The sequence below is a fragment of the Pholis gunnellus genome (genome assembly GCF_910591455.1).
Source record: "Pholis gunnellus genome assembly, chromosome: 10".
Classification (NCBI taxonomy): domain Eukaryota; kingdom Metazoa; phylum Chordata; class Actinopteri; order Perciformes; family Pholidae; genus Pholis; species Pholis gunnellus.
The window spans coordinates 19,571,057-19,584,055 of record NC_136537.1 but is presented as its reverse complement, the minus strand read 5'-3'; the positions used below and the strand labels follow the sequence as shown (position 1 = coordinate 19,584,055).

General features: G+C 36.8%; 1 protein-coding gene across 1 annotated transcript; it reads left to right on the top strand.

The window, feature by feature from the left end:
- Window positions 1–2,469: 2,469 nt before the first annotated feature.
- On the top strand, window positions 2,470–4,800 carry LOC306702058 (uncharacterized protein; the record flags this gene model as incomplete). Its single annotated transcript, XM_079167551.1, has 5 exons — window positions 2,470–2,512; window positions 3,145–3,501; window positions 4,020–4,154; window positions 4,315–4,358; window positions 4,440–4,800. 5 exons carry the CDS (start codon window positions 2,470–2,472, stop codon window positions 4,572–4,574), a joined length of 714 nt encoding a protein of 237 aa, XP_079023677.1. The 3' UTR covers window positions 4,575–4,800.
- Between the last annotated feature and the right edge of the window lie 8,199 nt (window positions 4,801–12,999).

Sequence of the window (12,999 nt, the reverse complement as noted above, 5' to 3'; positions counted from 1 at the left end):
CTACATATATAGAAATTAAAATATGCTGTTTTATAATATCTTTTCATATTTATTCAGAGAAATGAGGGCATGTTGGTTTATTCTGCACCAACCTTCACCAAGAGGAAAACTGGCAGAGCAGAGAGAAAGAATGTAAAAACAGCAGAGGAAGAGACCGTCTACACTGGTGTCAGGACTTTAGTGAAAGATTAACAATCTACTGGATTTGCTAATTAAAGCTAATATACATTTTGTCTGGCAAACTGTTGTTAATCTGCTGCTTCACATCTGATATCGGTTACAGTCTTTTACTTTGATAACCTTGAAAAATGTTTTACGTTTAATTTTGACATGTTTTAATGGCTTTTGTTGATATTCTACAGCATCTCATATCTCTTAATTCTTATTTAATTGTATGGATTGTTTATTACATCTTTGACGAAGTTTCTTCAAACATTTGACCATATTCTACTACCGACCTTAAGAGACTGAGAGGGTTGAGGAAGGTTTCCATCTGTGTCTCTCGTCTGATGTGCAGTTTTAAGGCTGTAAACTTCTCCTCTATGTATCAATGCTAAGGTCTACCGTTTTCAGTCTTTTCAAAAGTTTTCTCTTTTATTTTATAATGGCATCATTTCATTAATAAGTGTTTAGTCATAATTTGTTTATTTTTTAAATAACTTTAGTTGGTTGATCTTGTAGAAGACAGGGAGATTGATTGATGTTCTGATTAAATGTTTGCAGAAATAACCCAGGACGCTCAAACAGCAGAATCCTTTTTTGTTGCTTCATGTTTCTTGTTTTGCTCATGCTGATCTCCTACCACTCTTAAAATCCATTGATTTTCACAATTGTCATTGTTTTGAAGACTTCTCAGAGAAATGTGCTCACATTTAGTCCTGGAAAAAAACAAAGTACAGATTACTTTGAAAATAGAATTTGCATGAATAAAATCCACAGGGTTCATCTCGTATAATGAAAATAATTAAATAAGGATTGCATACATTTTTCATAATTCCTGCAAGTGAAAAGCACTAACCCTAAATTAACTTGAGATCTAAATATTAAAAGTGTTTTGAATAATCAGGGCAAAAGAAAAAACAATTACATTCCACACTATCAAGTCTCTCAACAAGACTAAACTATGTCTAAATCTATTTGCAAATAAAGACAGTAATTGAATAAGTAATGTGTTGTCATTCCTATAAAAATGATTTTTGGATTGTACCTATAAGTTCAGGTGGTATATCATAACCTTGAGGGTTGTTGTGAAAAAGTTACATTGAGCTATATTACTGTATATTACGTGCACAAATACAAGCACTCAATTGTGTGAAGATTACATTACATTACAGTCATTTAGCAGACGCTTTTATCCAAAGCGACTTACAATTCAGATTCTATCACCATAGGCACAGCTATGGGAGCAATTGTTGGAGTTAAGTGTGTTGCTCAAGGACACATCGACATGCGACGAGTGGGGCACTAAACAAAGGCTTAGATTGGCAGGGACGCTGGATTGTAAAGCATTTAGAGCTTGGCACTCTTCCTTAGACAGCATCCCGACAAACTGTTAGTATTCTGAATTAAAGTGTTTTGCATGTTTTACACACTTGGAAACGAATCGAATCCTAAAGCTGGAAATGTTAGAGCCATGAGTTAGCCACAAAGCAACTGGATCTCAGTTTTTATGCATAAATGCTACAATCCTTAAATGTGTAAGCTAACACACAAACATAATGAGTGGCAGTAATTCAGTCTGGTTCTCTTTTGTAGATACATTCATCTTGGACTTGTTTGCAATTTGTCATTTACATCCATCAGTGGGTTTGGAGAGAAATGTATCACTAAAATTCTGCACTACAAACTGGAGCGTTTAAGTTGAAGACACTTATACTAGTCAGTGAATCTCTAATGAAAGACGCTTTTGAGTTGCACTAAGGGAAACGTAGGATCCAGTGTTTTTGGGAGTGTAATACTTAATTGCTGGATTCCCCCTTGAATCTTTTTAATTTGCCATTTCAATGATCATAACCTTAAAGTCTTTATTGTTGCCTAACTTTAACCGCACCTTAATCTTTCCGGGAGGAAATGGAGAAGTGCATCCTGGACAGGGATAATATCTCATCCCATGAATCACAATAGAATGCAATCTAGTTTAGGGTTTCTGGAAACCAGGGTACACCCCTCATAAATATGGTACAAGAGTGAAAGAAGAATGCTTTTTTTTTTTAACCAGATTGTTTTTGTATAACTGTGGTTCACATTAGTATCAAATCATGTTATATTTAGTCAGTGTCAGTTGTAGAAACCCACCATGAAAAAAAAGTGCGCTGTTGGTGTTTTTTCATATTTGTAGGTTGGAAAATAACGACAGGCCAATCAGATTGCTCTGAAACTGATCCCTCCCACTTGATATGATTACATTAAGGCACTTCATCTTCTAATTTGATCTAATTTAACTGCAGTCTCAAGTTGATGAACAAGAAAATGATGATCATCTTTTATTTACTGCTGATTCTCAGAGTGGGGCGTAAGTACATGTAGCAATGTCAGATTTACTTCAGATATATATTTATATCATTGTCATGATCTTACAGTAGTTTAGCAGGACATACCTGATTCTTTCTCTGTCAATAATCACTGAACCGTGTTTCTCTTCATATTTTCAGGATGCACAGATGATCTGGTCATTGAGACAAAGAGTGTTGGACAAGATGTGACTTTGACTTGTCCTCGCATTAAAACTCTGGACATAGCAACCTTGTTTTGGATCAGGCTCGTTTCTGGAAACTTACCTGAATTCTTTAAAGGAACACATAGTTTTGGTGATGATAGGGTTAATACGACTCCTCACGTTACAACAAAACAAGGACCTGGAACATTTCTCCTGCATATTCATCAAGCAGAGCTCAGCGATACTGGAGTTTACTACTGTTTAAGAGTGAACCAACTTGATGTGATACTTTTGAAAGCAACATTTCTGAGAATTGGAGGTAAACATTTATAAGAAGCAGTTTACATAATTAAATTATTCTTCATGTATGTATAAAGATAGTACATATTTCCATAATTAATAGGAAAGTGTGTGCCATTATATATAAAAACATGTTTTTAGTACTTCAATGCTCACTAAAGCATTATTTTCATGTTTGTATTTCTCAGGACCAGAACCTGATATCACTGCCGTCATACAAGAGCGTTCATCTGATCCAGTCCGTCCAGGAGACTCAGTGACTCTGCAGTGTTCAGTCCTCTCTGACTCGGAGAAGAAAACGTGTCCAGAAGAACAGAGTGTGTTCTGGTTCAGAGCCGGATCAGATGAATCTTATCCTAGTGTCATTTATGCACAAAGAAACAACAGTGCTGGATGTGAGAAGAGTCCTGAGGCTCACTCTCCACAGAAATGTGTCTACAGCTTCTCTAAGAACGTCGGCTCCTCTGATGCCGGGACGTATTACTGCGCTGTGGCCACATGTGGAGAGATATTATTTGGAAATGGAATGGAACTGGAATTTGAAGGTAACTATAACTTCTGTTAAACTTGTTTTCCCCCTTTTATTGCCACCTTACATGCTTTTACTGTTGGAAAATCATCTTTCTCCACACTGTTTTACAGCACTATATACTGTATATTCTGTAATAGTGTGTTTTTATGGCTGCACCATTCCATCAAATGGAGATATTCTTAATTTATTCGGCATCATTTGAAACATGTTTCTCGCAATTCATCCTGTCATTTTTGGTGTCTTCACATCTTAATGACTGGATGAAAGAAAATAAGGCTCTGTAGGTTTTAACAATATTTAGCTGTAAAGATCATAAGTTATTAATTAGCAACCCACTGGCAAGTCTGTGTGGTAAATTAGTTTAATATGGAAATTTGCATATTTATGTGTTAATAAATCTTGATCAGAAGTCAAATAAAAATCCATACAGATTGATTGTAGGGAAAAACTTGTGACAAGTAAAATCCTCTTTGGAGGAATAACATTTTCATTTAGTTTGACTAAAAGTCATTGTTTGTTTTCATGTTTCAGAAACCGGCCCGTGGTCCTTTGCTGACGCTATATTTCTGGTCCTGCTGTGTGCTGTCTTTACTATAAGTGTGAATGTTGCAGCCGTCCTCATTTACGCCACCAAGAAAAACAAGTGTGATTATTGCAATAATGAAGGTAATAAAAGTTACCTCTCTATATCTCTCACACACACACACACAAACACACACACACATGAATAAATGTAGTTTTATTTTATCATTCGTGTTGTAACAAACTCGTGCATCCGTTTCCATTTGAATCTCTTTATATTCTTCTTGTTTATTTCATATTGTAGCTGCTGTTTCCCTGCTTGAAAATGTTGCAAAAAGGAATTTAAAGGTAAGAACTTATCCAAAAACACTTACGATGCATCTTTATTGGTATTTGTCATCTTACATAATGTGTAATGTATTTCTTCAGAGAAATGAAGACACATGGATGTATTCTACTGTCGTCTTTACCGTGATGAAATCTGGCAGCGGTGGAACGAGGAACGCAAAAACAACGGAGAGAGAGAAGATCTATGCTGCTGTTAAGGCTTTTGGGTTGGATTAGCATGTTAAGTGGAATGTTTGAGATCAGTTGGTACCGTATGTGTGCTGATGCTATTATTTTTAAAGTTAAAGACTGTTCGATGTGGCTATTATGCAATATGTAGCATTTCATGTACATCTGGATTAAATGTTTTGTTTTAGACCGTCCCACAGATACTTTACTGTCACACACACTTTGTCAAATGGGATACTTCTAGTCCTTTACTCTGTCGTCTTTACCGTGATAAAACATGAGCATAGACTTTGTTTCACAAAGAAAGATTTCTACTGATTACGATCTGCATGATTCAGTTAAAAAGAAATGAAAAGGAGTCATAATGTAAATAATTTCTATGACATTAAAACATGGCACAAACACTGAGTGGTCCCTGTTTTGTTGCTGTGAACTATGAGTTGTGAAATTGCTCACTAACTGTCATTTTCCCAAAAACGAATGGGGAAAAATATTTAGAATACATGTAGTGTATTTGTGAAAAATAATTGAATTATGAAATAGCTATAACTTTGTGATTCTGTCGAGGCCAGCAGAGAAGGCTTTGCTGGCCCTGACGGCCCACCACTGCGTCACACACACCTAAAACATACCTGTTGCTGCCACTAGATCCTCTCAGGATGCTGATTGGTCCGAACCACAATGGTTTGGACACCAACGCATAACTTGAAGCCTGACAAGGTGGATTCTTGAAAAAATCAGTGGCTTAATGAGCAGTTTTTACGCACTAGAGCCATTTAGTGACCAACAACTGCTCGGCCCAACGGCTGAAGTCCAGTTTTACAGTGATCCTGCCGGCTTCATGCACTTTTGTAACTAACTTAATCATATATGATTTTTTGGAAGTATTGTTGGCTATCTTGTTTGCTAATGACATCCGACATGTAAATGAGACAGCATTTTCCTCTTTCAGTGTAGGCTAGATGTTTTGCTTCCCGTGTTTGTGCTAAGCTAGGCTAAACTCCTCCTGGAGCTGGATCCAAATGTTTTGATAATTGTCTAAATTTGGACGTCCAATCAACACAAAGAGGTGAAAAGGAGGACTTTTGAAATAGCATTAGCTACAGCATAAACTGCAGGTTTTAATGACAGTTGTGGGGAAGACAAAATGTGGCCAAAGCCACAAAGAAAATGTCGCTGGTTGAAGTGGGAGAAAGAGGGCTCATGTGAATCTACAATTTGACATTATGATAAAGTATTGCAGTTTTGATCTTGATCTAAATCTTGATGGTCTTGCAAACACTCGTCAATAGTTTTGTTTGTTTATCATTTCCTCTTTTTTAATAACAGATACTTTGATTTGTTTTAGCACAAAAAGCACGAGTAAAACCAATAACATTAAGGACAGGCCCTTAATGATGTTACACTTGTGTGTTTCACAAGTCTAGATGTCTGCTTTGAAATGCACACGCACATTAAGACACAAAGTGAGATCAAATAGACTGTCAGTGGTTTTCACCAGTGAACTGCTGTGTAGCAGTTACACACACATACTGAGCATTATATGTTGTAGACACAAATCAATTCCTTTTTTATAAAACATATACAATGTAAAAAATGTGAGGGGACAACTACTCTATTGAATAAACCCGTCAATCTGTCTGGTCTCACAGCACTTTGTAAATCTCTTCTGCATGTAGTGAGAGGAGCAAGCAATGCCACATGCAACAGCTACACTGACACACTGAAGCTGTGGTGGGCCATTTCTGCACCCTTTGACCAACCTTCAAGGCTGTTTACTCACAACAGACTATTCAACAGGATGTGTAGTGATGGAAGAGCTACAATAAGCTTCAGCAGGCAAACTTATAGTTTTATATTTACTTGTTGCTGTGCTCATTTAAAGTATAGATGCTGTCTATCCTTCATGTTTTTAAGATGCAACCATCTACGACCATATGCATGTGCAATCTTAAAATATCACAGATGCATATTTGTGTGTTTTGTTTTAATCTGCAGATTTATTCACCACCTGAGTCGATCACTGTACCACAGACTTAAGCAAGGCTGGCTCACCTATTTGCAGATAATCAGGCAAACTTAACTAAATAAAGGTTAAAAATGTTGCATAGACAAATAGACCAGAGTGGGTCCAGTGAAGGATGAGCACCTCCCCCTCTGACAGCAACTACAAATGAACAGCACAAAACTGCAGAGGAGTGTGATGACAAATGGTCAGGACATAGCGTGACTGGGTGCGTTTGTCTGACCCTCCTGAACCCTTAACCTCCTCCTGTAAGTTGATGTGATATTAATAACAACCATCAAAACAAGTGTGTTATTAAAAGGTAAAACATCGTTCAAGCCGTGCTTCCTGAGGCTAAAATAGAGAAAGGTTGGTTTGTATTGACACCTTAGTTTGAGGCCCAGCTACAGCAAAGCTTAAGTTTCCATGCATCGTTTGTTTGTCAGTGGTGACTGTGTGTCTATTTCTGTCCGTTTGTGTGTGAAAGCACAAAGCGTGTTTTGGCTCGTTGAACCTGATGAAGGCCACAAACCACAACGAGCTGGTCTAACAAATGTGAGGGAAGTTTCGGTCCTAAACTGTAGATAGATAGGTTGTCTTTCTAATGACTGTCTCTATACAACCTTCAAGTTGTCAGGAAACCTTAACGCTGTTTTGATAATTATTATAACGCTGGAGTTTGTGGAGTTTACTGGGCTGCATTTAATGTTAATGTGAGGATGTCAACCACTGTAAATGAAGTGACCCAGGATTGTTTATTGAAATCACCTTGTTATTGATTATATTGTTTTATTTGGGGCTTTGTCCCAGGTTCACACTGGACAGATAAATATATACGGGTCAGAAACTTTAAATCGCCTCCAGGTGAATGTGATGCTGTGAGAGTGGCGCTCTGCTGCTGCCTCTCACCAGCCCCCTGAAGAGAAGTGATGTGAGTATAGAGGATGGATGGTTTAACCGCCCTCCTCTGTACGCTCTGCTCTTCCTGCTGATATGACTGACAGGCAGGAGTGGGCGGGTCATCATTGATGATGTGGAGCATCTGAATTGGCTAGCGTGCATAACATTTAACATGTCTCTATCTCTGTGTATCGTGATGGCAAATGGATGAATGCTTCTTTTCTGCACACAAATCAAACTGATCAATACATTCCTGATTAACTGAGTGCTGCAGACAATGTTGTAGAATTTGCGTACGAATACATGGAATTTGATACCGGTTTTCACATTGCTCTCAACGTACATACATAGAATATACAAATAAACAAGAAGAATATAAAAACAAGGACATTAAAGTAGATCAGAGAAACTAAGCTTTAACATTGAACTAATATGTACAATATAAATATATATATATATCCAAGAATATATATGAACATAAAGAACAACAACAATGACAATGAACAATAGATTTGGGATATTAGTGCAGATAATAGTGCAGTATGTCTGATTAATTGTTCATGAGAGTGACGGCCAGTGGAAAGAAGCTGTTCCTGTGTCTGGTGGTTTTGGGTACAGTGCTCTGTAGCGCCTACCAGAGGGGAGGAGCTGGAACAGTCTAACACAGAGGAGCCACTTACTGCAGAAAAGAGAGGACATGTGATATGCTGAATATATGCACAAATACAAGCACTCAATTGTGTGAAGGTTACACAAAGAAAAGCTTAAATTGGCAGTTAAGCTGGATTGTAAAGCATTTAGAGATTGGCACTCTTTCTTAGACAGCATCCTGACAAACTGTTAGCATTAAGTGTAATACTTAATTGCTGGATTTCCCCTTGAATCTTGTTAATTTGCCATTTCAATGATCTTAACCTTAAAGTCTTTATTGTTGCCTTTAACCACACTTTAATCTTTCAGGGAGGAAATGGCTTAGTTTATTCTGGACAGGGATATTATCTGACCCCATGAATCACAAAAGAAATGCACCAGCAATCTAGTTTAGGGTTTCTGGAAACCAGGCTACACCCCTCATAAATATGGTAGAAATTATTTTTTTAACCAGATTGTTTCTGGATAAATGTGGTTCACAAATCATGTCATATTTAGTCAGTGTCAGTTGTAGAAACCCACCATGAAACAAAAGTGCGCTGTTGGTGGTTTTTCATATTTTTAGGTTGGAAAATAACGACAGGCCAATCAGATTGCTCTGAAACTGATCCCTCCCACTTGATGTGATTACATTAAGACACATCATCTTCTAATTTGATCTAATTTAACTGCAGTCTCAAGTGGATTAACAAGAAAATGATGATCATCTTTTATTTACTGCTGATTCTCAGAGTGGGGCGTAAGTACATGTAGCAATGTCAGATTTACTTCAGATGTATATTTATATCATTGTCATGTTCTTACAGTAGTTTAGCAGGACATACCTGATTCTTTCTCTGTCAATAATCACTGAACCATGTTTCTCTTCATATTTTCAGGATGCACAGATGATCTGAGCATTGAGACAAAGAGTGTTGGACAAAATGTGACTTTGACTTGTCCTCGCATTAAAACTCTGGACATAGCAAGCTTGTTTTGGATCAGGCTTGTTTCTGGAAACTTACCTGAATTCTTTAAAGGAACATTCATTTTTGATTATGAGGGTGTTAATACGACTCCTCACATTACAACAAAACAAGGACCTGAAACATTTCTCCTGCATATTCATCAAGCAGAGCTCAGCGATACTGGAGTTTACTACTGTTTAGGAGTGGACACACTTGAGGTGATACTTTTGAAAGGAACATTTCTGAGAATTGGAGGTAAACATTTATAAGAAGCAGTTTACATAATTTAATTATTCTACATGTATGTTTAAAGATAGTACATGTTTCCATAATTAATAGGAAAGTGTGTGCATTATATATAAAAAAAGATTTTCAGTCAATGCTCACTAAAGCATTATTATCATGTTTGTATTTCTCAGGACCAGAACCTGATATCACTGCCGTCATACAAGAGCGTTCATCTGATCCAGTCCGTCCAGGAGACTCAGTGACTCTGCAGTGTTCAGTCCTCTCTGACTCTGAGAAGAAAACGTGTCCAGAAGAACAGAGTGTGTTCTGGTTCAGAGCCGGATCAGATGAATCTTATCCTAGTGTCATTTATGCACAAAGAAACAACAGTGCTGGATGTGAGAAGAGTCCTGAGGCTCACTCTCCACAGAAATGTGTCTACAGCTTCTCTAAGAACGTCGGCTCCTCTGATGCCGGGACGTATTACTGCGCTGTGGCCACATGTGGAGAGATATTATTTGGAAACGGAACAAAACTGGAATTTGAAGGTAACGGCAGAACATTTCCAATGAAATCATTAATAAAGATTAATTTAGATCATGTATCACAAAGCAATTCTACCATATGCCTTATATCATCTTGTCAAAATAGTTGTTAATTTCAATTATTTGCTCATTTTCATATACTTTCAGCACTCAACATGTTGGATTTGCAGAACAACACAGTTCTGATTCTGCTATTAGCAGCTCTGGCTCTGAGTCTGATTGTTATTGCCTTCCTGATTTATACCATCAAGATGAAAACGTGTGATCGTTGCAACGGTAATATAAGTTTCTAACAGTATCTTGCAAAAGCTAACTTTCCAGAATTAACACAACTGATGTGTGTAAATTAACCTTCAGGGTCTTTCATCCTAAATCTCTGTTTATATTTTATAATACAGCTCGGCAAACAAATGCTGCAACAACCAGCGGTGACCGCCAAGGTCAGCAGGTAAGATTTATAAAGAAAAGATCACAATGGAAAAGTTTGTTTCCCTTTCTACATATATAGAAATTAAAATATGCTGTTTTATAATATCTTTTCATATTTATTCAGAGAAATGAGGGCATGTTGGTTTATTCTGCACCAACCTTCACCAAGAGGAAAACTGGCAGAGCAGAGAGAAAGAATGTAAAAACAGCAGAGGAAGAGACCGTCTACACTGGTGTCAGGACTTTAGTGAAAGATTAACAATCTACTGGATTTGCTAATTAAAGCTAATATACATTTTGTCTGGCAAACTGTTGTTAATCTGCTGCTTCACATCTGATATCGGTTACAGTCTTTTACTTTGATAACCTTGAAAAATGTTTTACGTTTAATTTTGACATGTTTTAATGGCTTTTGTTGATATTCTACAGCATCTCATATCTCTTAATTCTTATTTAATTGTATGGATTTTTTATTACATCTTTGACGAAGTTTCTTCAAACATTTGACCATATTCTACTACCGACCTTAAGAGACTGAGAGGGTTGAGGAAGGTTTCCATCTGTGTCTCTCGTCTGATGTGCAGTTTTAAGGCTGTAAACTTCTCCTCTATGTATCAATGCTAAGGTCTACCGTTTTCAGTCTTTTCAAAAGTTTTCTCTTTTATTTTATAATGGCATCATTTCATTAATAAGTGTTTAGTCATAATTTGTTTATTTTTTAAATAACTTTAGTTGGTTGATCTTGTAGAAGACAGGGAGATTGATTGATGTTCTGATTAAATGTTTGCAGAAATAACCCAGGACGCTCAAACAGCAGAATCCTTTTTTGTTGCTTCATGTTTCTTGTTTAGCTCATGCTGATCTCCTACCACTCTTAAAATCCATTGATTTTCACAATTGTCATTGTTTTGAAGACTTCTCAGAGAAATGTGCTCACATTTAGTCCTGGAAAAAAACAAAGTACAGATTACTTTGAAAATAGAATTTGCATGAATAAAATCCACAGGGTTCATCTCGTATAATGAAAAAAATTAAATAAGGATTGCATACATTTTTCATAATTCCTGCAAGTGAAAAGCACTAACCCTAAATTAACTTGAGATCTAAATATTAAAAGTGTTTTGAATAATCAGGGCAAAAGAAAAAACAATTACATTCCACACTATCAAGTCTCTCAACAAGACTAAACTATGTCTAAATCTATTTGCAAATAAAGACAGTAATTGAATAAGTAATGTGTTGTCATTCCTATAAAAATGATTTTTGGATTGTACCTATAAGTTCAGGTGGTATTTATTAACCTTGAGGGTTGTTGTGAAAAAGTTACATTGAGCTATATTACTGTATATTACGTGCACAAATACAAGCACTCAATTGTGTGAAGATTACATTACATTACAGTCATTTAGCAGACGCTTTTATCCAAAGCGACTTACAATTCAGATTCTATCACCATAGGCACAGCTATGGGAGCAATTGTTGGAGTTAAGTGTGTTGCTCAAGGACACATCGACATGCGACGGGTGGGGCACTAAACAAAGGCTTAGATTGGCAGGGACGCTGGATTGTAAAGCATTTAGAGCTTGGCACTCTTCCTTAGACAGCATCCCGACAAACTGTTAGTATTCTGAATTAAAGTGTTTTGCATGTTTTACACACTTGGAAACGAATCGAATCCTAAAGCTGGAAATGTTAGAGCCATGAGTTAGCCACAAAGCAACTGGATCTCAGTTTTTATGCATAAATGCTACAATCCTTAAATGTGTAAGCTAACACACAAACATAATGAGTGGCAGTAATTCAGTCTGGTTCTCTTTTGTAGATACATTCATCTTGGACTTGTTTGCAATTTGTCATTTACATCCATCAGTGGGTTTGGAGAGAAATGTATCACTAAAATTCTGCACTACAAACTGGAGCGTTTAAGTTGAAGACACTTATACTAGTCAGTGAATCTCTAATGAAAGACGCTTTTGAGTTGCACTAAGGGAAACGTAGGATCCAGTGTTTTTGGGAGTGTAATACTTAATTGCTGGATTCCCCCTTGAATCTTTTTAATTTGCCATTTCAATGATCATAACCTTAAAGTCTTTATTGTTGCCTAACTTTAACCGCACCTTAATCTTTCCGGGAGGAAATGGAGAAGTGCATCCTGGACAGGGATAATATCTCATCCCATGAATCACAATAGAATGCAATCTAGTTTAGGGTTTCTGGAAACCAGGGTACACCCCTCATAAATATGGTACAAGAGTGAAAGAAGAATGCTTTTTTTTTTTAACCAGATTGTTTTTGTATAACTGTGGTTCACATTAGTATCAAATCATGTTATATTTAGTCAGTGTCAGTTGTAGAAACCCACCATGAAAAAAAAGTGCGCTGTTGGTGTTTTTTCATATTTTTAGGTTGGAAAATAACGACAGGCCAATCAGATTGCTCTGAAACTGATCCCTCCCACTTGATATGATTACATTAAGGCACTTCATCTTCTAATTTGATCTAATTTAACTGCAGTCTCAAGTGGATTAACAAGAAAATGATGATCATCTTTTATTTACTGCTGATTCTCAGAGTGGGGCGTAAGTACATGTAGCAATGTCAGATTTACTTCAGATATATATTTATGTCATTGTCATGTTCTTACAGTAGTTTAGCAGGACATACCTGATTCTTTCTCTGTCAATAATCACTGAACCGTGTTTCTCTTCATATTTTCAGGATGCACAGATGATCTGATCATTGAGACAAAGAGTGTTGGACAAAATGTG